Source organism: Mesoplodon densirostris, chromosome 17, assembly GCF_025265405.1.
Source record: "Mesoplodon densirostris isolate mMesDen1 chromosome 17, mMesDen1 primary haplotype, whole genome shotgun sequence".
Lineage (NCBI taxonomy): Eukaryota > Metazoa > Chordata > Mammalia > Artiodactyla > Ziphiidae > Mesoplodon > Mesoplodon densirostris.
Genome location: NC_082677.1, coordinates 8747909 through 8773176, shown reverse-complemented (window position 1 = coordinate 8773176; position 25268 = coordinate 8747909). Strand labels below are relative to the sequence as shown.

The 25268-nt window shown below is 41.9% G+C and overlaps 1 protein-coding gene and 1 non-coding gene across 7 annotated transcripts; both read left to right on the top strand.

The window, feature by feature from the left end:
* The first annotated feature begins 2121 nt into the window (after positions 1-2121).
* Positions 2122-24681, top strand: N4BP2L1 (NEDD4 binding protein 2 like 1). 6 transcript variants are annotated; one of them, XM_060079982.1, is made up of 5 exons: positions 2122-2322; positions 20326-20453; positions 20763-20851; positions 23216-23292; positions 24414-24681. In XM_060079982.1, the coding sequence occupies exons 1-5, from the start codon at positions 2147-2149 to the stop codon at positions 24670-24672; spliced, it is 729 nt and encodes a 242-aa protein (XP_059935965.1). In that variant the 5' UTR covers positions 2122-2146; the 3' UTR covers positions 24673-24681. The 6 variants fall into 6 exon arrangements, with proteins under 6 accessions (XP_059935965.1, XP_059935966.1, XP_059935967.1 ...); XM_060079983.1 differs by lacking the exon at positions 23216-23292 and adding an exon at positions 23342-23410 and having other exon boundaries at positions 24414-24552; XM_060079984.1 differs by lacking the exons at positions 23216-23292; positions 24414-24681 and adding exons at positions 23342-23410; positions 23863-23907.
* On the top strand, positions 12232-12363 carry LOC132477836 (small nucleolar RNA SNORA16B/SNORA16A family). The gene has a single exon (XR_009530340.1). It is a non-coding gene; the product is annotated as a small nucleolar RNA SNORA16B/SNORA16A family (small nucleolar RNA).
* Positions 24682-25268: the final 587 nt, after the last annotated feature.

Below are 25268 nucleotides of genomic sequence, written 5' to 3'. Positions count from 1 at the left end.
CCTGGGGCTCCACACACTGTCTTACAGTTCTGTCTCTCGTACTCTCCTTCAATAGATCCACTTCAAAGACTGTCCTTAAATGCTGTCCCCGAGCCCCCTCTTCAGCCGTCTGCTCTTTTCTCTATCTTCTTCTCACAGGGGAAGGATTTCCAAAGCTCTGTCTCCAGCTCAGACCTCTCTTCTAATAGCACATTCACATTTTCCAGCATCTACTTCGTTGCTTCAGCTGCCACAGGCCCTGCAGACTCAGTGTGCCAAAACTTCTAGCCCCAAAGCTTTGTGTCTTCCTGCTGCCCTCTCCCATGCTGCCTGGGACACCCTCTATAGAAGGAAATAGAAATGGACAGAAATCTCATGCAGCACTGTCCAACAGAAATATGTCAGCCACATATGTAATTTAGACTTCTCTACTAGCCAAGTTAAAAAAGCAAAAAGAAATATGAAATTAGTTTTAATAATATATTAGCCCAATACACAGCATGTTATCACTTCAACACATAATCAATATAAAAATTATTGAGATATTTTACATTCTTTTTTTCATACTGAAGCTTTGAAATTCAGTGTATTTTAATCTCAGTTTGGACCGGCTGTTGTTTGGACCAGTATTTCAAGTGCTCAATAGCCACATGTGGTTATTGGCTCCTATGTTAGAGAGTGCAAGTCTAGAATGAAAAAGGTAGTTTTGAGGTTGGGTAAAAACGGTCTTGTAAGAAGTATTGTAGATACATGGAAGTATGATAGGATACATACATTATAAGCATCACTATTTTTATGATTCATGTATATTCTCCATTCCTTATGGTTTTCCCCTAATATTTAGAGAAGCTTTTGAAATTTCTGTTTCTCAGAAGTGCTAAGAATCCTTCCTCCAATGCTGGGAAGGTGTTTTTCAAGAGAGTAGCTCATCTCCCTCCCCTCCCCACTCCACAGAACCCCAAGAGGAAGGTGAAATTGTCAGAGCCCCCCCCCCCCACTTGGATAGTTCCTTCCACCGAAGCTTATTGTGCAATCTCTGGGTTTTGTTTTAGGAGGAAATTGCTTTTCTTCACAATTCCTTTTCAAAATTTTCATACCTTAGCTGCCAGAAACAAAATGTATTTACTTTACAATGGTTATTACAGCCAAAGCCACCATATATCCCGGATTGTTCCAGGATGGTGTTAATTTTTAATATTGTCTCTTTCAGTCCATGCATCTTGAATTTTAGTTCAGAAAATAGGATCTCTCTTTCACACTCCTGAGTGTGAAACATGGAGAGTACTGTGGTGATCAACCAACTGGCGCTCACCAGTTCCTGGAACTTAGAACTTAATTCTGGATGCTTTTCTGTTGTTTCAGTAGACTGCTCCTTTCCCTGCTCCTCCTCCTAGAGAGGCCATCCGTTTCCTGTGGCAACAGGGCATGAACCTGGGCAGTAGCCCGTCCTTCTCAGGAGGCCTAGTTTATACTACTGTTCATAAATCAATCTGAGTTTTAAGAGGTGCTTTTTTTTTGAAGAAGAAGAGATTTCTAAAGTTATGTAGAGGCAACAAAGCTTTCTAAGAATATTTTTGGCAGGCTGATAAAGAAGGATTAAAAAAAAGGAAAAGATACAGGCTCTGGGAGAGTGGTGTTAGCCGTTGGGACACCAGCCAGATATTGGTGCTCACAAGTTGGGGGAGACAATGGTCTTTACTGTTACTGTTCAAAATGCTGTTCACGGTCTCTTATCGTCAACTAAAATTATTTCACTTTCAAGGTCTAGGCCAGTGGGCGGTGGGGTGAGGGAGGGCTTTTGCAGAAGGCCTGCCTTCCACGCGGGCGGCCCGGGGAAGTGTCCAGTGTCCCACCCGGTGGGCCTCTCCCCCCAGGGTGAAGGGCACCGGGAAGTGGGGGGGGGGGACGGGGAGGCAGTGGGGGAGGGGGGCGGGGGTCGCGTTGCCCAGGTTTTCCCGGCTGTCAGTCTCCCAGCGTCCCCAGCTTTCCAGGTAGGGACGACCCCTCCCACGCAGCGCAGTTCGGGCGTGTGGGAAGGAGGGGCTGGGCTCCGAGCGCCCGCCCCTCCATCTATCACATGGCCGGAGAGCCACAAAAACAACAGCTTTGGCCAAGACCGTGACTTCAGGAAGGGGAAAGCAGTGTTCTCGCAGCCAGCCCCCACCCCATGGAGGAGAGTTTTCTTGAATCCTTTGGGAGGCTGAGCCTCCGGCAGCAGCAGCAGCCACCTCGGCCGCCCGCCCCGCCGCCCACGCGTGGGACACCTCCGCGCCGCCACAGCTTTCGGAAACACCTCTACCTCCTGCGAGGCCTCCCGGGCTCGGGGAAAACTACGCTGGCAAGGTAATGACGCGTCCGGGCGCCGCGCGCGGACCCGGCCGAGCGAGCCCCCTGCCCGGCCCCGGCCCGAGCCTGCCGGGGGGAAGCCGGGCCGCAGGCTCGAGACGCGGGTGCCCCGTCCCGTTGGTTTCCATGCTGTACCCTCGCAGGAGGACGGCTGTCGGCACTGCGCCTGGCGCGAGCCCCAGATGGCACCGGCCCCCGCGCGGCCCCTGCGCCAGCCGGGCGGGTAGCCTTCGCCCCCAGCCTCGCAGCGCGGGGTCGGGGGCCCGCGGACAGTCTTCTTCAGGAAAGCCCGATGGCGACTGCAGAGGAAATCGCCGGGCCTCCCGCTGGCACGCAGGCACCCGCCACGGTGCGGCAACAGGCGTTTTAAACCTGAGCGGAGAAGCGGGGGCCCAGGGGCAGGGGCCCAGGGGCAGGGGCTGGGACCCGGGCGCGCGGCCGCGTAGAAAATCTGGCGGAGGGAGGCAGCCCTGCGTGTGCTTTGGCGGCTGCGAAGGCGCACAGGTGCGGGGAGGGGGTTGCGCGGCCGCTGGAGGCCGTCATTGACACAGCTTCGCAACGGGAGCCCAAATTGGTTTACTCGCTAGGTGCGCCAGCGGCCCCCGTACCGGGTCAGAGCGAATTGCACGGCCTCGTTGCTGGGGCCACGTTGCTAGGCCCTCTGCTCCAGCCTCAGCTCCCTCCACTCTGTCCTGCGCCTGATGTTCCTGCAGCGCTGAACTGTTTCTCTCCTTGCCTTTGCTGGCGCTGCCCCGCGTGCCTGGTTTGCCTGCTCGGCTTGCCCTCTACCGCCCTCTCCCCTACTGATTCCACCAGCCCTTTACGACTCAGGCTTATTAGTTCTCGCCCTCTGGGCTCCACCGCTTCCTGTTTACACCTCTGTGGCTGCGCTTGGTTTTGCACATGGTTTTGTTTATCCTTCTGTAAGTTTCTTGAAGGTAGGGGCCGTATCTTACCCTGCAAAGCACAGTGTCTAGTAGTAGTATGTGTTCATTGGAAGTGGTCCCTTGCCCTCAAAGAGCTTTCCATCTCACCAGAGAGGTAAGGCTAGCTGTAGAACCATGGGACTGGCCATAGAACTGTGGAACCAATGAAGAAGAATCAAGGTCGTAGCACACATTGAGAAGCGGATTTGAATGGTACACAAAGACCTTGGGAGGAGGGTCTGGGTCCTTTAGGGTCAGGGAACTGTGCCAGCCCTGGTGTTGTGCTGCCAGTTTTAGTTAGGATTCCTGGTTGATTTGTGGAGTAGAAGCCTTTAGCAAAACAATATTGCTACATTTTCACAGATTCAAGAGATGGGCGACTTCCAAAGGGCCATTGGTACCCTTTTCTAAGAAACACGAACATTTCAATAGGCCTTCTCTCTGGCTGGGTAGAGAATGAGGGAGCCTGCCTAGAACCCAGCAGAACTTGGTTATTTTATGATACAGTCATGGTGGGTACATCTGTTACCAACAAGGTATCTTCTGAAATCAAATCCCGATCAGTTTTACTGTGGCTTTGCTGATCTGTGGCCTATCACACACTGTCCGAGAAGGCAGTAAACATCTTTGGCCAGATTTTGTTTATAACTAAAGAAGGGAAGTAATAGGGTGAGTGGAAGGTGCACAGAATTGAACAGCAGAAGCCGTGAGCTTTGGACCTCACTTTCCTCATCTCTAAAGCGAGTGGATTGGCCTGGGTAGTCTTTAAGGTCCCTTCTGGCTCTAACATTCTTACACTTTTAGGATTTTAATTCCTGGTTGACATTTGGCTAAGCGGAAGACATCGGATGAGAGACCAACTTATTAAAGAACATCTCTCTAGGGACGACTGGCATGAGCACTGCCCTGGGAGTCTGAAGATTGTGCCTTTAGATCCTCTTCTTCACAAAATAGTTGGTGACTTTGGGCAATCACCTGCCTTTTCTTTTTACTTTCCTTTACATGTGAATACTGAGAAGGAATTAGATGATTTACTGAAGATCTTTCTAGCTCTTAATTTCTAGTTGTCAGACTTAAAAATGTTTTGTTAATAATGGCTAGGTAAGGAGCTCTGACCTTTGAGTCAGTTTATGACTTCCTTTTTTTTTTTTTTTTTTTCTTTGCCTGTGCCCCACGGCTTGTGGGATCTTAGTTCCCCGACCAGGGATTGAACCCGCACCCCCTGCACTGGAAGTGCGGAGTCTTAACCACTGGACTGCCAGGAAGGTCCAGGCTCTGCCACTGACTAGCTATGACCTCAACTCCTCTGCACCTCAGCTTCCTTCCCTTTTAAATAGGGCTATCTGCTCTGTCTACTTCAGAGGACTCTTGTGGGGATTAAATGTGTATGAGAGAACTTGTTAAACTTTAAAGTGCTGTATAAATTTTAAGAGACATTAGTTACTGCCGAAGATGTTGATCAGCAGAGATCATCTTCAAGGTGTTCTTAGGGAGAAGTCTGGCTCTGAAGTGAAGGAGGCAGCTGGGAGTCGACATTGTGAGTTCTCTTGATAGGCTGGGCATTGGCAGTTCTGAGAGCACAGGACTTTGGCCCTGCTCTGTGGTGTGTTGTGCATTTACATGGAAGTCAGGAAAGTAGGCAAGGATACAGTCCACAGCTCAGCGAGGAGAGAGGTCTGCAGGGAGGATGCAAGGGTAGTGGATGTGACAGGCCATGTCCCTCAAGGACCTGCCTGCCCCACTTTTTTGTTGGGGGGTCAGTTTGGGGAGAGAAGGAGAATGGCAAATTGTTAAAAAATACATGTGTAAGAAAATAGTAAAACTGTAAGTCTATCTTATGTATTGTTGGATTCTGGGAAATTCATATTTTCATTATTCTATGTATTTTCCAAATTTTCTATAATGGACATGTATTTCTTGGATCAGAAAAATAAAACTTTTTTCTTTAAAACTTGGAGAGCGTTTTTACAAATGCGGGTTCAGCTTTTTCCTGCTTAACTTTTGTTTCTCATTTGATTAAAGAATTAAAAATGTTTTTGAAATTAGGATATGTCTGGTCTTCCAAATCAATGTTAGATTTCTATGCTTTTCACCTATATGTTTTCATAGTTTGCAGGGACTGGAATGTGGAAACCATCTATTTAAATTCTTTGGACAGGTTTAAAAACAGCAGCTGGAGTTGTATCTGGTTTAAAATTTTTAAGTACATCAGAGTACTAAAAATTTAGCCTGGCCCTTATATGTGTTTCATCACCTCTATTTCATTTAAAAAGCATTTCAAAAATAGGTTCTTACCATTGACCTGTAAGTCCTGCTTCCAGGAATTCATCCTAAGACAATAACTGGACAAGTGCATGAGGATAGAGGGATGTTCAGCAGAGTTTTTGATGTGATAGAAAAAAATATGAAAAAGAAAAAAATGTGAGCCAACTTAAGTGTACAAAAATAGAGGATTGGCTTATAAGTCATGAGTCATTAGTGAGAACATAGATGTACATTTGACTGCAAATAAATGCACAAAAATCCCATTTTCTCTTCAAAGAAATGTGTAAAAAGATATTGTTCATAGTGTTAACGCAAGTTAGTGTGCTGGACGCACAGTGAGGCCAAACAAACTGAAACGTCGGAGTTTGGAACAGAGGAAGGTTTATTGGAAGGCCATGCAAGGAGAAGAGGTGGCTCATGCCCTAAGAAGTCCTGAGCTTCCAGAAGGGCTTGGGCAATGCACTTTTTTTTTTTTTTTTTTCAGTGTGTGGCCCTCTCATTGTTGTGGCCTCTCCCGTTGCGGAGCACAGGCTCCGGACGCGCAGGCCCAGAGGCCATGGCTCACGGGCCCAGCCGCTCCGCGGCATGTGGGATCCTCCCGGACCGGGGCATGAACCCGCGTCCGCTGCATCGGCAGGCAGACTCCCAACCACTGCGCCACCAGGGAAGCCCTTTGCATTTTCAAAAGCCAGGTGGAGGGGGCGGGTCTCAGGGTATGTGACCAGCTTGTGCACGGTTCTCTGATTGGCTGATGGTGAGGTAGCAGGGTGGTATCACAGGGATTAACATTATCAGTCCTTAGGCTCCACCTGGAGCTGTGTGTTTATGGTCATCAAGTAGTTAACGTCTTCCATTTGTCTGAGAGGGGATTTTTTTACATCTGCAAGACAACTCAGGAAATGTGAGTCAAATACTGTTATCTAGATACTTCAGAGAGAAGCCAAAGCAGAGGATATGGGGGAAGGCCTGTCCAGAGAATGCCCCCATGGGGTCCTGCTAGGTTACAATAGTTGTTGATTTTTAGGCAGTGGGATGGAATATAGACGTTTGCCCCTGAGTTATTTTCTTATTTTTTTCCACAACAAATACATATTACTTGTTAACTTTTTAAAGGTGAAAATAACTTTTTAACTTAGCTGCAAATAGTTTTATTCAGTAACTTGGCTCGATAGACCTAGGTTGTGTGATGAAGCATTTATTAAATAACCAAGTAAATATGTCATTTTCTATATAAAAAGGCTTTCCTAGGTTTATTCTCGATTGGATGTACTAGGAAGCTTTTTTAATCTGTAAGGAGACTGATTTTAATTATTTGGTGCTATTAATTAATTATTTAATATTTTATTAATTTTTATTAATTAGCATAGGTCATTTAATTTGAACACTTCAGGTTCTTCTTCATTAAAATGAAGCTAATATTCCATTAGTAAGTTTATTGTGAGGATTTAAGGTACTGTGGTCAACAAGGATATGATTATGAATGTGAAAGCACCGACGAATGTGTGGGCCATATAAATACCAACTACTGTTAATTTTTCACTAGTCAACAATAGTAGTATTTACTGAGTACTTATAAGACTGTTAGCACTTGCTTAGTAAGGTATATACAAAATAATATTAAGAGGAGCCTACACAAGACCAACAAATGGAGGACAATAACCAGTACACTGCTGTGGGTAAGTAAAGTCTCATGGGGAATAGCCTGCTCTTTGCTGGTGGTGTTCAAGGCCAGGGGAGTCACTGAGCATGGTTAGGAAGATGGGATAATTAGGGAAGAGCTAGTCTCCTCCCTGTGGAGATGGTTCTTGACCTGGCCTTGAAGACCAGGAGGATGTGACTGAACAAAGGAAGAGGATTACCATCATGAATAAGGAGATGGACATGGGAAAGAGCTGGATGTTCTAGGCTCATGAGGAGCGTGGTTTTACTGCAGTGGGTTGTTTATATTAGTGAGTGTGTTGGTTAGGTAAACCCAGGGCCAGGTCATGGAGAATGTTAAAATCTGGATAAAGGAGTACAGGGTTGAGAGAAGAAACAGGATTCCAATCCTAAAACCCTTTCACTCTCAGCACGTGATCCAGAACTGTTTCTTTTTCCACAGCTGAACTGATAAACTCACTTGGATCTGCACTTGTTCTATCCTCCGACTTCAGTGAAAACATCTGTGGACGTCTCTTTACCTCTGTGCTTTCTTCTGTGCATGTGTGGACATTTTAACTGCTTTTAAGTGTCCAGTTAATTGGTATTAATTACATGATGTGCAACCATCACCACTATCTTTTTTTTTTTTTTTGCGGTATGGACCCAGCTGCTCTGCGGCATGTGGGATCCTCCCAGACCGGGGCACGAACCCATGTCCCCTGCACCGGCAGGCGGACCCTCAACCACTGCGCCACCAGGGAAGCCCACCACTATCTTTTTAAAAAAAATTTTATCACCACAAACAGAAACTCTGTACCCATTAAGCAATAACTCCTCATCCTCCCGCCCTCCCCTCAGCCCCTGGTAACCTCTGATCTACTTTCTGTCACCATGTATTTGCCTACTCTAGATACCTCATGTAAGTGGAATCATACAGTATTTGTCCTTTCGTGTCTGGCTTATTTCACTTAGCTTAATGTTTTCAGGCTTCATCCATGTTGTAGCATATGTCAGAACCTCATTACTTCGTGGCTGAATAGCATTCCCTTGCATGCATATACCACTAAATTGTCCTTTTGAAATGAAATGAAATGAAACGGCAATAGTATAGTCTTTTCTTTTTCTTAATGACGTTATTTGAAAAATTAAAAGTTGTCAACCTTAAGTCAGTCCCCGGAATTTTTTTGAATCTTTACGTATCAATCAAAGCAAAGTCTGGGAATCACACTCTAGGACATATGTCCTTTGCAGTGTGCTAGTTTGTTTTGGCACCATCAAAAATGGTTTGTAACATGGATTCCGTAGGTTCAAAGGATGTTCACTGACAGCTGTCTTTTCTCCTCATCCTTATCTCTGGACGACATGGAATTTTCCATCAAAAGAAATACCTTTTCATTATTTCTTGGCATTAGAGCTTTCCAAGGAGGTGAAAGGATGCTTTCCTGATGTGATGCAATGATGGGACAGAGATGGGGACAAATGTATACTTTACAAACAAACACAATTATAAAAAAAATACGGGAAACAGTGAGAATAGGGGATTAGTTAACTAAGTAGTGAGTAATTAGACCCCAAAGTGTACTCACTCCACAGTGCTCTAAGCCAGCAGGCCTGGACCATGGTGTTTTTAATTATGAGGCTAGGGATCTCATAAATAAAAGCAAGGTCAAGGGGCTTCCCTGGTGGCTCAGTGGTTGAGAGTCCGCCTGCCGATGCAGGGGACATGGGTTCGTGCCCCGGTCCGGGAGGATCCCACATACCGCGGAGCGGCTGGGCCTGTGGGCCATGGCCACTGGGCCTGCGCGTCTGGAGCCTGTGCTCCGCAACGGAAGAGGGCACAACAGTGAGAGGCCTGCGTACCGCAAAAAAAAAAAAAAAAAAAAGCAAGGTCAAAACAGGAAGTTGGCAGTATTCCAAGTCTGTGTGTATGAAAATAGAGTATCAGGCAGGTGACATCTCAGAGTTTTAACCACTTAGGTCTACTTAGAGAAGCTACTTTTTATATTTTTAGTAATTTTCCTAAGGTGGGTCCTGAATCTCTTCTCCCCATCGCTGAGAATCCTTGCAGTGCCTCTCTTTGGAGGCTGGGATGAATGAGTACTATATGTGCTTCCTATGTTCACAGAGAGTAAGAACACACTCTGCAGTATGTGTGCACAATCACTTACTAGAAAGGTAACACAGGAGAATCCCCACCACCATAGTCCTGGAGCGGTCGGGGTAGTGGAAGAAGACCCTGCTGAATTGGGCAATATAGTGTCGCAGATGTGGTTATGATTAGAGAAGCAGTAGGAATAGAGGAAGAAATGAAAGGGGAAGAATGTTTTCATAGGAAAATCTCAGGAAATGAACAGGAAGTTCCCACAGAGTTCATCTAGTCCAATCTCAAGACACTAAACTCTGAGAAGTTATATACTTTTAAAAAATTTTATTGAAGTATAGTTGATTTACAATGTGTAATTTCTGTGCAGCAAAGTGACTCAGTTATACATATATATACACACACATATATATATTTTTTTCATATTCTTTTCCATTATGGTTTGTCACAGAATATTGAATATGGTTGCCTGTGCTATACAGTATGACCTTTTTGTTTATCCATCCTATATCTAATAGTTTGCCTCTGCTAATCCTAAACTCCCATTCCTTCCCTCCCCTACCTTTTGCCTCCCCCTTGGCAACCACAAGTCTGTTCTCTATATCTGTGAGTCTGGTTTTGTTTTGTAGATATGTTGATTTGTATCGAATTTTAGATTCCACATATAAGTGGTATCACTTGGTATTGGTCTTTCTCTTTCTGACTTACTTTGCTTAGTATGATAATCTCTAGTTGTATCCATATTGCTGCAAATGACATTAGTTCAAGAAGTTGTATATGTTGATCAAGTTCATAGCAATGAATTCTCCTTATTTCTAATCAGAGCTTTTTCTTCTGCACCAAAGGAAGAGGCTAGTGGGAGTAAGGTGGTAAAAGTATAATGAGGTTGGTTTCGATCTACTGTTCATGAATAAAACAGGTAAAGGCCCTATTAAGTGGGCTTTGTTTACCTGGATTTCAACTGTCTGGGTAAGGAAGCCACATGTTATTATTTGTCAGTATTGGTGATATGTTTCTTCTAATATAAAAAAAAAATTACCAAGGAATTAATTTTATTTATTTATTTATTTATTTTCGGCTGTGTTTTGAGTCTCCGTTGCTGCACGTGGGCTTTCTCTAGTTGGGGTGAGCTGGGGCTACTCTTCATTGCAGTGCGTGGGTTTCTCATTGCGGTGGCTTCTGTTGTTGCGGAGCACGGGCTCTAGACACAGGGGCTTCAGTAGTTGTGGCACACAGGCTCAGTAGTTGTGGCTGGCAGGCTCTAGAGCGCAGGCTCAGTAGTTGTGGCGCATGGGCTTAGTTGCTCTGCGGCATGTGGGATCTTCCTGGACCAGGGCTCAAACCCGTGTCCCCTGCATTAGCAGGTGGATTCTCAACCAGTGCGCCACCAGGGAAGCCCCAATTTTCTTTATTAATGTGGTACCATTGAGGGCCATGGGAAGAGATGAGATTTGGATTTCTAAATAAGTATTCATATTTATCCTGACTATGATGTGTTGGGGAGAGATAGCCAACACTGACCTCCCAGGGTTATCTCTTGTTTCTTCCTCATTCGCTCACATGACAGGATATTTATAACATAACCCAACTTAGTGCCCTGGTTCCTTCTTGGCATTTTGACGAACTCTTCTCTATATAATGGCAACCGTTCTAGGCCCATTCGGACTCTAGAGGAACCCAATATGAAATTATTATCATTCCAAGTTACCTAAAGATAGCTAGGCTCTATGAGATGGAGGAAATAGTACGATAACAGGAAAACTAGTCTCACATCTGATTGTTCCTTCATAACGCTCTCCGTCGCATTGCAGGCATGGCTTGGGGAGAAGGCTATCTGTTTTGATCAAGGTAAGAGCCTGGGAAAGGGTACGGCAGTAATGGAGACAGAAAAGAAAGCCCACATTTACTGAGTATTGGCTGTGCAGGCACTATATATGCTAGCTTACTGAATCTTTACAATAATCCTAACATGGAGTGTTTTTATGTTACAGATGAGGACGTTAGGATCAGAGAATCATGCATTTGATTCTGAGATTCAGGATTTCATAATGCACAAAGTGGTCTTACCTTACCAGCAATGTTCATGGACAAAAACACCTATATCCACTTTTGGCGATTAAGGAGTCCTGTTGAAGTATTGTGTAACTAGGATATTTCAGTGTTCTTTACCCATACTTTTTAAGGTTATGATGAAGAAAAGGGTCTGAAAGGGGCCTTCTCTGCCATCCAGAAAGGCCCTCTGGATAGTAGCACCTCTCCAACCTTCTTTGCCCCTTACTTTGACTTTCTTTTCTTTCTTGAACTTAGCACCACTTGGCATATACATACTTGTTTATTATCTATTTCTTTTATGAGAAGGTAAGCTTCATGTGATGCAAGCTCCATGAGATCAGGAGCTTTATTCTGTTCAGTCCCTAAAAGAAGGCCTGGCACATAGTAGGCCTAAATATTTGATGGATGTGTTAATGCCAGAAACTTCCTAAGAGTTGGTAGCTCAGAATCAGCATGGGTCTTGAGTAAACAACAAAACCAAAAAGGAGATGATTCACATAAAGAGAAATGTAAAAGAATGCATGAGCTGTTGAGAATAGACAAGAGGGGGGAAAATAAAGAAAAAGAAAAAAAAACTTCCCTTTAATTCCGTTCATAAGAAACCCATTCTTATGTTTTACATGTGAAAATGTTTCATGTGCCATCTCCTTCACCCAATAGTTATCCTAAAGAGGGATTTAAAAATAAGTATCAAAGGGGCCTCCCTGGTGGCGCAAGTGGTTGAGAGTCCGCCTGCCGATGCAGGGGATACGGGTTCGTGCCCCGGTCTGGGAGGATCCCATATGCCGCGGAGCGGCTGGGCCCGTGAGCCATGGCCGCTGAGCCTGCGCGTCCGGAGCCTGCGCGTCCGGAGCCTGTGCTCCGCAACGGGGGAGGCCACAACAGTGAGAGGCCCGCATACCGCAAAAAAAAAAAAAAAAAAAAAAGTATCAAAGATACAGCTGTTTTCCCATTTAAACAGCAGTCAAAAAAGAACCCAAAGTGACAGTTTTCCTGTCTGGCCACTGTTCTGTTGTCTGTATCTGCTTTATGACATTCTGGGAAAACACAGCTAAAAACAAGTTAGTGCTGAGGTGGGTGTGCTTCTGATTCCTTCTCCTCTTCAGAGCATGGCTGAGTTGAAAACATAAAACATAGCCTGTGGCATTTCTGGATTCTCTGGAAGGGTGTTGTTCACATTCAAGATACTGAAAGGAATTTCTCCTAGAAACTGCAGTGGAGCCACACTGGCACATGAGGGCTGTTAGTCTGGTTTTGGATCTCATAAACATGCCCTACTTTGGAGGTGTGAGGAGTGAGGGCAAGAGTGAGCAGTAGGACAGCCTGGGAACTCTTCACTGGAGTCCCCTTAGCCACTGTGGCTTGGCGGTATCCATGGTGCTGGTGATGGTTGAGCTCCATCTCTCCAAGGGCGGGGCTCAGCCTTGGCATGGTGGTTGGCAGCACCGAGAAGGGCAGGCTACACCGGGCTTCGGGGGAGACTGGCCCGACATGTTTACAGCCATGTCTTCCTCCCCATTCTCCTCAGGTTGTTGGGTCACTGAATCTGTTTCCTGCCTCCCAGCTTAAAGTTCTTGAGGAGAATTCCAGTAACATCTAGAGGAAGTACTGGAATCTAAGAATTCTCTCTCCCAGTCCTCTTTGGGGGTAAATCTGAGGTTTGGGTAAAATTCTCAACATGTAAAGATGAGTAAATAGAAGTTCTCCTCACACAGTTTGGGACCCTATACAAAGTTTACATAATGAAGACAACAGAGCCTAACATTCAAGAACCATTCATACAGCTACCAAGTATTTATTGATTGATTGATGGATTGATGGATTGATTGATTGCGGTACGCGGGCCTCTCACTGCTGTGGCCTCTCCCATCGCAGAGCACAGGCTCCGGATGCACAGGCTCAGCGGCCACGGCTCACGGGCCCAGCCGCTCCGCGGCATGTGGGATCTTCCTGGAGCAGGGCAGGAACCCGTTTCCCTTGCATCGGCAGGCAGACTCTCAACCACTGTGCCACCAGGGAAGCCCACCAAATATTTATTATCTCTCATGTACCTGACATTCTTCTAGATGCTTCGAATAGAGCAGTGAACAAAAGAAACAAAAATCCCTGCCTTCATGGAACATATATTCTATCAGAGAGAAAATTTTTTTTCTGAAGGAAAGAAGGAAATTTTAAATAACATCTGCTCTGCTCTGTTCTTTCAAAAAACAAACAAAAAGGATTCCAAAGCTATCCCACTTGGAGTATATACCCTCAGGAGACATTCTACATATGCACAAGGAGATTGGCACAGTGATGTTCACGAAAAGTTGTTCATGATAGAGGAAATTGCAAACAACCTCAGTGTCACTAGAGAAAAGGATAAATGTGGTTTGTTTATTTTATAGCACTCGATCACAGTGGTTTAGTGTATAGCTCTGAGGCCAGAAGCCTGGGTTTTAATCCAGCTGTACCACTCACTGGTCTTTTTTTTTTCCGCCAGCTTTATTGAGGTGTAATTAACACATTGTGTAAGTTTAAGGTGTACAATATGTTGATTTGATACATTTCTATATTGAAAAATGGTTACCACTGGACTTACCTGGTGGCGCAGTGGTTAAGAATCCGCCTGCCAATACAGGGGACACGGGTTCGGCCCTGGTCTGGGAAGATCCCACGTGCCGCAGAGCAACTAAGCCCGTGCACCGCAACTACTGAGCCTGCACTCTAGAGCCCGCGAGGGACAACTACGGAAGCCCGCGCACCTAGAGCCAGTGCTCCGCAACAAGAGAAGCCACCGCAGTGAGAAGCCTGTGCACTGCAATGAAGAGTAGCTCCTGTTCGCAGCAACTAGAGAAAGCCTGTGCACAGCAACGAAGACCCAACACAGCCAAAAATAAATGAATAAATTAATTTAAAAAATGGTTACCACTGTTGTTAGCCAATGCCTCCATTGTGCCACATAATTACCATTCCTTTGTGATGAGAATATTTAAGATCTACTCTCTTAGCTACTTTCAAGTGTATAATAACAGTATTAACTATAACCACCATGCTGTGCATTAGATCCCCAAAATTTATTCATCTGATAATTGGAAGTTTGTACTCTTTGACCAACATTTCCCCATTTCCCACACCTTCAGCCCCTGGTAACCACCACTATACTCTTTCTATGAGTTCAACTTTTTTAGATTCCACATATAAGTGAGATCATACAGTATTTGTCTTTCTCTGATTTATTTCACAACATGATGCCGTTAAGGTTCATCCATGTTGTCACAAATGGCAGGATTTCCTTCTTTCTCTGGCAGAATATACCATTGTATATACTTACCACATTTATCCATTTGTCCATTGACAGACACTTAGGTTGCTTTCATATCTTGGCTATTGTGAATAATGGTTCAGTGAACATGGGAGTGCAGATAACTTCAAGATCCTGTTTTCATTTCCTTTGGGTATATAACTAAAAGTGGGATTACTGGATTTTATGGTAGTTCTATTTTTAATTTTTTGAGAAACCTCCATTCTGTTTTCCACAGTGGCTGCACTAATTTACATTCCTTCCAGCTGTGCACAAGGTGTTCCTTTTCTCCACGTCCTCATCAACACTTTTAATCTCTTGTCTTCCTGACGATAGCCATTCTAACAGGTGTGAGCTGGTATCTCATTGTGGTTTTGATTTGCATTTCCCTGATGGTTAATGATGTTGAGCACCTTTTTATGTACCTGTTTGCCATTTGTATGTCTTCTTTGGAAAAATGTCTATTCAGATCCTCTGCCCATTTTTTAATTGGATTCTTTGGTTTTTGCTAATGAGTTATATGAGTTATTTATATATTTTGGATATTAATCCCTTATCAGATATGATTTGGAAATATTTTCTTCCGTTTGGTAGATTGCCTTTTTATTTTGTTGATTGTTTCTTTTGCTGTGTAGAAGCTTTTCAGTTTGATGTAGTCTTATTAATTTTTGCTTTTATTGCTTTTGCTTTTTGGTGTAATATCCAAAAAATCATTGCCAAGACCAATGTCAAGGAGATTTTCCCCTATGCTTTCTTCTAGGAGTTTTATGGTTCAGGTCTTATGTTTAAGTCTTTACTCCATTTCAAGTTTTTGTGAGTGGTTTAAGATAGGGGTCCATTTCCATTCTGTCTTAACCACTGCCACATACTAAACTAAAATTTTAGATGGACTGGGGAGTAAAATATAATAGAAAAGTATTATAATAGAATATAATAAAATAGAATAGAATAATAGAATGGATGAATATTCACATAGTCTTGGGTTGGGAAAGACTTGTAAATGTATTATCAAAGACAGAAAGTAGAAAATAAAAGATGGATACATGTGACTAAGAAAACTTCTAATAACTGAGACTTGTATGTTAGAGTTCATTATAAACAAAATTAAAAAGAAATTGATGTACTTAAGAATTTTACATATTCAAAAAGAAAGCCATAAACCTCCCAGTAAGGAGGTTTTATTAGGACATGAAAATGCAGTTCACAAAAGAATATCTCTAAATGACCAGCATGCATAAGAAAAAGTATTTAAACTTGCTGGTAATCAAAGAAATTGGGGCCAAACTAAATACCTAACCCCACAGAGCATTGGTTAAGTAAATTATGGTACATCCATATGAATAACTATGTCATAATCATTAAAAATAATGGCACAGAGTCATATTTCATGAGGTAGGAAATAATTGCTGTGGAAATAAGTTTGGTGAAAGTAAGTTGGTATTCTCTACATTATGTTTCTGTTTTTATGTAACAAAATATCAGATGAGAGAAAAAGAAAAAAATTCTGTCCCCGGAGAAAGGATCAAAATATTAATAATTATTTTTAAGTGGGGGAATATAGGAACCTCTCCTATTCTGCAGTTTTCTCTTTCAAAATATTTTGCCTTGAATATGTGTTACTTTGCTAATAAGAAAGGAAAACTAGTATTTTTAAGGTTGGTGTAGACGAAGACTCAGGAGCCAGCTTGAAGGGGCACCTGCTGGTCAGATTTGGGGCCATTTGCTCATCATAAAGAATAATGATGGTAAGCATTATTAAAAGGGGACAGGGAAAGAGAGCTCTTCCTTACTAGACAATGCCACCTAGTAAATACAGAAGAAATTACATGGGATAATCAGTATTTGCAATTCCCAGTGTAATAACTGATTTGGCAGTGATCGGCAATGAATGTAAAGATCGTTGAGGGAAAGGTTGTTGGGGAACAGGATGTTACGTGGAGTCTCGTGTTTCACACCCCCCGCCCACCAGCATTACATAGTATTACAAGGGAAGCAATGCACCTTTACAGTGGAGAGATCTAGCTGACAGCACCTTTTAGCCAAGTGGTCAAACTTAGCACGATGGTACAAACGGTCATTATGTGCAATCAGAAGTACACAAACATCACCTCTGTACGTTCCTTCTAAAAATGTTTAACCTGGATCTAATTATGAGGAAACAATCATGCAAACCCAGAATGTGGGGCAGTCTCAAGCCAACCGACTAGACTCTTCAAAAAGGGAAAACCAAAGAAGGCATGAGGACAGTTTAGATTAAAAGACACCAAAGAGATATAATAACCAAATGCAGTACTTGAACCTATGAAAGATATTATTGGCACCATGAAGGAAATTTTAAATTAAAAAAATCTATTAACATTAGCTATTATAAATAGCTATAATATAAAATTACAATGTAAATTAATACACTTATAATTTATTTATTGTATATATAATATTCGTTATAATTTATAATTATAATAATGTAAATTAATGTTATTTTTAAGATGTGATATAATTATGTAGGAGAATGTTCTTACTCATAGAAGATACTTGACAAAGCATTTAGGAACAAAGTATCATGATGTCTGCAACTTACTTTCAAATGGTACATCAAAAATACATATGCGACAGATGTAAAATAAATGAGGCAAAATGTTAATAACTGTAGGTGAAGGGTAAGGAGTGTTCATAGTATTATTCCTTCAACTCATTTCTATAGGTTTGAACCTTTTCTACATATAAAAGGTTGGGGGGGGAAGTTCAGGTGGCAATAAAAAGGAGAGGGCAAGTATGGAATAAGTGAGACAAGGGACATGGCAGCCCAGTACAGTGTATGGATCTTGTTTAGCTCTTGATTCACACAAACCAATTATGGTAATATGTTTATGAGAAAATCAGGGAAATCTGAACGCTGATGCGGTATTTGCTGAAATGAAGTATGAAGCAGATGGAACAAAACTGGCCATATGATGATAATTGTTAAAGCTGGACGATGGGTACGTGGGGAATGATTATATTATTCTGCCTACTTTTGCATGTTGGAAAACTTTCATAATAAAAAGTTAGGGGTACAACTCAAAATTAAATACTAATGTTGGACTTCTGTCAGCAAGTGGGGAGTAACTAATAGATATCTAAATATATTCCCATGGTTCTCTATTATTAAATAAAAGAATGATGTAAGTTGTGAAATCAAGATTACAGCCTTGAGTTTCTCTCATAGTAGTGCTTTCAAGTGAATTTGGGGGGAGCTGTGGAGGTGAAAACTATGTGGATGTAATTGTCTTTCTATTTTTTTCCCTTTTATTTTCATTCTCTCAATTTCCCTAATGCATGAGGCTCCTGACCACCATAAAGCAAGCTAGAGCTGGGGCATTATCCTCATCACTTCTGAAGCTGATGGAATGGTATTTATTGCTTCCACTTAAGTTTGAGACTCTCAAGCTTGTCTATTTAATCAGTTTTTCATTTAGCTAGGAGAGCTTTTATTGTCTTGCATATTCGAGATGTACCATGACTGCCAGTGCTAATTTAACATTCAGGTGAAGATAAAGCAAGTTTTCGAAGGAATGATCAGTAAGATCACAAAGACCGCTTTTTCTTCCTCCCCTGCCCACACATCCCATCAGAGTTGTAAAGGTGAAAAATACTCATATTTTTGCCTTCCTGTTTGTTAGGAGGACCATGTAGGCTACAGTGGAAAACATGAGTAGATAAGGCTATGTCTATGAAAAGAAAAACTCAACTCTGAAAATGGCAAAACAAAACCTATAAGTGGCAGACTTAGTAGGAGAACAAACCACATTTAGAAGGGATATCAAAAAAAAAGTCCTGGAACTAATATCCAGAGTTGCTTAACGTAGTACACAAAAGATAAGGAAAATAAGTTATGCAATATTATTTAAACTCTGAATGAAGCTTTCATGATTTAGACTAGATAATATTGATGAAAATAATTTAAAAACTGTAAAGCATTTACAAATATAAAATACACATACCTGAAAATGCAGTTAGTGTTGCCCTTAGATTTTCTTCTAAGGTGTCTTTATAATAATTGTTCTCATTGGAGGTTAAAGTTTGGATCTATGATTTGGGCTTTTCAGTTTGAGTGTCTTTAAAATCAAAAAGACATTTACAAGGAAACTATGCGAATTTGTTTCATCAGATATTTATACTTTTCTTTCATGTCAGTTTCTGTATCTGTGGTAGATTTAAAATGGCCACATTTTCTTCACCACCTCTCCCATTATGTACACACTCCAATGTACTTTACTATGATGGCATGTAAACAGTCTTAGTTGGAAAATTTGACTTCATTTGTTTTTATTATTAATAAAATAACATACCTTACATTTGTAAAGTGCCTTACCTCTTGGAAAATGTTTTCCCATACCTAATCTCATTTGAGCCTTACTAGAAGCTCTGTTTAATAGGTAGTGATTATTATACAAGTTTTCAGTCAGGAAAACAGAAGCTTAGAGAGAGAGATCACATGACTGAGTAGTGGAAGAGTCAAGAATTGAACCCAAGTTTTCAACCTAAGTGCTTCGTTATCTGTGGTTTCAGTGCCTTGCGTTCTTTCCTGATTAAAGAGAATTCTTGATGGAGACGAACAAACAGTTGAATAGTTGTTTTCTCTTTACATTTCCTGCCCTTGTCACCCTCCAACATTTTTTTCCTCCAACTTTTAAATATCTTTTTATTCTGAGCATGGCCATTTTGTTATGTACTCTATTTGCCTGGTGAATTTGTTTGATGTTAGAATTATGCTGGTGAGTGCTGCAGGGAGAAGAGAAATAAACATACGTTAATTGTGTCAGGTGCTGCGCGAGGAGCTTCCCCAAGTTATTAAGCCATCATCCTCATTTAGCGAGATAGGTGACGTTATCCACAGTTTTTACAGATGAGGAAAAGAGGCTCAGAGATTTACCCAGTTACCTATCTAGCATAATAGCCATCTTCTCCCCAGAAAAGTCTGAATAAGGATTTCAAGTGGGAACATCTTCTCTGTGAAGTTTTTTTTTGTGCAGAACTTAATATGTTTTTTTTGTTTTTGTTTTGCTTTAAAGGGGAAACTCCATGATGGTTTTTCTTTTTTCTGCGATATTTTCATGTTTAGAGAGAGTGACAGAGGTTTAGGAAGGCATGGGGCATGTTGGAATCTGCCTCTTCTCCTGCTGTGGCTTTAAAAGTCGGTTTAGGTGACTGCTAAAATGTTCCCTAATAGAGGTAGCACACACATCACATCACTTCAATCTACATTTCATACCTCAGCAAGAACCAATATCTCAGGTGGGTCCTTATGGAGAACAGATCTCCAAGGCGAGGGGACCCAGGACAGTTGAGGGGATGCAGGAAGGGGCTGCAGCATGAGGGTGTGGGCAGTGGTGCATCATAGAGGAATGGCAGTAAGGGCTGTGCCCACAAGGAATGACTCTTGTCACACCCGCAGCATAGCCTCCAGAGGTTCATCTGGAGTCACTCCTGGTTGCTGCAAAAGTCAGTGGTGGTGACCAGCACTTCCTAGCACTTCAGGAGCTGGGCACCACCCACAGTCCCATCAGCCTTCTCCTTCCCCCTGCGAAAGAGTGATGATACCTTCTAGAGAGAATAAGCATCTCATGTTTTTGAGATTCAACAACTCAAACCTGGTGGTCTCATAAACTGCTAAATGTTGGAGATGGAAGGAAATGATTTATATTATGAAAATGCATGGTCATAAAATAATCTCTTATTTCCCCACTTTCCAGACAATTGCAACACGACTTTCCCAGGGCCCTGATTTTCAGCACGGATGATTTTTTCTTCAGGGAAGATGGTGCCTATGAATTCAATCCTGACTTCCTGGAGGAAGCTCATGAATGGAACCAGAAAAGAGGTGACAAATTCCTTTTCACACCCCTGGTAAATCCTATTGTGCACATAAATTGTAGTTACTGCAAAATGAAAAAGTTTTATGGAAGGAGCTTAATCTAAAGTTCTGCCATTTTTTCCCCCAAACAGAATGCCAGAGTGTAACCTCCCTAGATTCCAGGAAAAAGAAAATTATTGATAGTGGGTTCTGAAATAGGTGGTATTAAAGTTGTATAAGGAGCACATCCTGTAATAAAAATAACAAAATATGGAGTACACTCACCCTTCTCTGATTGTTGCTTGTTGTTCACTGTTATATAACATTGTGTTGCAGCAAGAAAAGCAATGAGGAATGGCATATCCCCCATTATTATTGATAATACCAACCTCCACGCCTGGGAAATGAAGCCCTATGCAGTCATGGTAGGAAGAAGTATCATTGTGAATTTTCAGTTATGGACATTTTGTGAGAAAGTTGAAACATTTGTTCTTTCTTCTTTTTCTGATCTTCCACGATCTCATATTCATTAATAGTTGTTCTCTCAGGGAGCAGGTAAAGAGGTTTTAGTGTTTCTCTGCTGTTCAATGGCTGAAATTTACTGAGATGCTAATACCACCTCAGGGTACATTTTTAAAATAGTCCTTGGTCTGAATTCTTGACAGCATTTCTGTCTTGATTGTTTTCCTAAGGGAAGGCATACATAGGAGCATCCGCTGAAACCTGCCAAGAAATGTTGGACTAGATGATGCCACCAGCGGAGTTGTAGATGATGTTCATAGCACACTTCTGTCTTCGCCACACTGGGGACTTCAGTACTATGTGGTGCTACTGCATGGAAGTTCTAGGGCAATGTTTAAAAACAGATTAACACTGTAACCCTATTAAGATATTAGACTACAAATATAAATACACATATAAAGGTAACAACTCAGCTGTCTACTGTCAGAACAACGGATGAATAAAGCAATATGCACATTTTTCTTTATTTTTGAAATATGTCTGATCTGTTTTAAGACATATTTCATCTTTTGTGCTAATAAGTTTTCATTCCTTACTGAGTGTAGAAAACAGAAAAGATCCAGAAACATACAGGGGGAGGATGAAGACAGCTGAGTATTCTCCCTACTTGGCTAATTGTAGAGTGAATATCTCTATAACTCATGGCAGTCTATCTTTAAGCCTCCTTTTTTTTTTTTTTTTTTTTTTTTTGCGGTATGCGGGCCTCTCACTGTTGTGGCCTCCCCCGTTGCGGAGCACAGGCTCCGGACGCGCAGGCTCCGGACGCGCAGGCTCAGCGGCCATGGCTCACGGGCCCAGCCGCTCCGCGGCATATGGGATCCTCCCAGACCGGGGCACGAACCCGTATCCCCTGCATCGGCAGGCGGACTCTCAACCACTTGCGCCACCAGGGAGGCCCTAAGCCTCTTTTTACATTTCGGGCAAAGTAGCTTACATACAGGTATGCTTTTCTCTAACTGTACTTTCATCAGTTTTATTTAGGCCCAGACTGTGGGACTTTGGTGAATGTAGGAAAAATTAGCATCAACTTTGTGGTTACTTCAGTTCACGGATCGAGCATCCACTTGGGAGAGAAATGAATAGGGACATGAAGAGTCACGTTAATTAAGGCACAACTCAGAACCAAGAGTCGGGTTAACTGAGAGTGGCTTAAGGGAAGTCATTTTACTTTTTATTTTCTAATTTCTAGACATGCATAATCTTTTCCAGACATGCACAGCTATTAGTAAGACCCAGAAATTAAATATTTTCTGCCTATGATATCTGATATCCTTCCCAAATTAGAAGTGTCCATCTAAAGAATGCAGAGAAAAGCTGCTTACTTAGTTCTTTTCTTTTTTTTTTTTTTTTTTTTTTTTTTTTTCTGTACGCGGGCCTCTCACTGCTGTGGCCTCTCCCGTTGCGGAGCACAGGCTCCGGACACACAGGCTCCGCGGCCATGGCTCGTGGGCCCAGCCGCTCCGCGGCATGTGGGATCTTCCGGGATCGGGGCACGAACCCGTGTCCCCTGCATCGGCAGGCGGACTCTCAACCACTGCGCCACCAGGGAAGCCCAGTTCTTTTCATTTTGTATTTTATAACACAATAAAAAAATAATGATAATAGAAAGTTCAGTTTGAGATAAAAAAAAAGTAGTGGTCAATTTATGAATGTAAACAATGTTTGATGTATCTAATGGAAATGGTAATAATTTTCTAAGCTCAAGGAAATGGGGCACAGTGAATTGAGCCAAACTATATTGCATAGCAAGGAGAGCTACTTTTGGAGGGAAGAATATGTAAAGGATGTGGAAACCACTTTTGTTTCCCAAGCTCTGTGCCTGTGGCACTCTCACTTTCTAAACCAAGGTATGAGGAATAGGCCAAGGCATTTGACAGCAGTGAGTCTATGATAGTCACATAAGGGACTTTGAGAAGCCATTGGAGTTCATTCCTCATTCCTGTGGACAGGGCATTTAAAACTAGTTCAGCTATCTATTTTTTAAATGTTCAAAACAAAGAACCTTTGTAATTTTCCATCATGGTAAATAGAATTATTCACAATTTATCATTGGGAACTGTAATATGATTATATTACGAGAGTAATATGAGAGTGGCTAAGTATGGAAATATACCAACTGTATTTGTTAACATAAACTAAGGCATTGGATTACTGGTTAAACAAAAGGAATTTTAGAAAAGATTTGTAGTAACTGTTAAATGGCAGCATAAACATTCCCCAACATACATACCATGTCTTCAATGTTTTATGTACTTTTGAAAAATCAGGCACTTGAAAATAACTATGAAGTTATATTCCGAGAACCTGACACTCGCTGGAAATTCAACGTTCAAGAGTTAGCAAGGTACTTCTTTGTTTTTCTAGTTCCTCATTGTGTATCCTGCTATTTTCAGGTATTTCAGACCGAACAAAAGAATCTTTTCAGGCTGGAAATGGACATGGTAGTTTTCAGGCCAGAAATGGTAATTCTTGGAAATTGATAACTTTGGAATTATTAATGTGAAAGACTTTAGTTTGGGGTCAGTTTTCTAATATAATGCTAAATGCTAAATCTTGGCTTGGACTTGGTCCTTGAAAAGGACACATTTAACATTCTGCTAAAATGCTTCATTAATGAACATTTAAAAGCACTTTCCTCTGCATGGGATTGCACTTGTGAGTGATGTTTTTGCATTTAGGCTAAACAAAGATCTTTAGATGTTGAACAGTCTGTGGTTCATTTATGGTCTAGATGCTGCTTCTAGTTTGTAAAGCAGTAAATGTCCAAATAATACTAACTTGTTGACTGAATGCATGGGTTCTGATATTCACTATCTGTGCTACTTGATAACGTCAATGATTTAAAGTAACCAGTGAGATCAGAATTTACTTTTTAGGAATAAGTCTAGTTCATCTTATGGTTATAAGCAGATAGTGTTTCCAAAGGGATCTGTGGACCACCCCCATCAGAATTACCTGAGCGGTTGTTAAAGTCCTAGTTCATGGACCCCATTCCATAGATGGAATCTCTGGTAGTTACATTTCAAACTACATCCCCAATTGATTCTCATGCCCACTAGAATGGAAGAATATTGTTTTTATAAGGATCTAGAAGTATCTAGGACTGACTTAATTGATTATAGATATATGCATGACAAATTGGCAAATACATAATAAAAAGATCTCACGGTGCTTTTTTATGTTTTGAAGCACAGAATTGAGATTTCCAGAAACAAAGCATTTTTGAAGCTTTAGCTCTTTGCTAGCCTCAGGGTAGTTTGGGAATGTGCAGGGCAGCATGAAAAACAGGAGTTGAGCCTGAAAGATAACTGCTTAACACGATGTTCTGCTTTTGTCAGAGTTCCATCCTGAGAATAGGGAGTGCTTATCTATGTAATAATATAGGACTTGGAAAATACAAGAATTTTTATCATTTTGATATGCTGCCTTAACTAACCAGTTGCATTTTTTTTTTCCTCCACGCAGAAGAAACATTCATGGAGTCCCAAGAGAGAAAATACACCGAATGAAAGAACGGTATGAACATGATGTTACCTTTTACAGTGTGCTGCATGCCGAAAAACCAAGCAGAGCGAACAGAAACCAGGACAGGAACAATGCATCTCCTTCCGACGGTGCAGGGTACTGGAACACCTACGCAGAGTTCCCAAACCGGAGGGCTCATGGCGGCTTCACTAATGAGAACTCCTTTAACAGAAGGGGTGGTTGTCACCATGGGTATTAGAGGTCTCTCTTACAGGCATTCAAAATTTTCCTAAATCAGTTTTTACTTCAATTTTTGGTATTTATTCTTCGTTCAGTTGTAGTCAGAGCTCTAATTCCAGTGTAAATAGTCAAACCTGAAAGTTTTTGAGCAGAAGTCATTACATTCCTCTTCAACAAGCATTTGTTAAAGTGATCCTATATGCATGGTCTGATGCTGAGAATTCTGCTGATTTGATTAAACAAAGTCCCTTTCTCTAAAGAATTACTTTAAAACTGAAACCTGAGAACATACTCAAGAACATAATCAGCCACATAGGCTCATTAATGAACTAAAGTGTTTATAATATAAAGCTTCAGAACCACTTTCTCTGAAGTAATCTATTTTTTCAGGAAATTCATCTCCATCAGGAAAGTTGGAAAGGTGAGGGAGAAGTAGGAGGCAGGAAGAATTTCAGTGCCATTGCTACTTTGATCATCCATGTATCCAAAAATGTGAGATGTGTGGCTATAATGATGATATTGATTTTCCTTTAAAATGAATATGCCAGAAAGTACACACCTAAGGGAATATTGTCCTTCAAAGCAGACACCTTGGGAAATTATTCCTTTATTTTA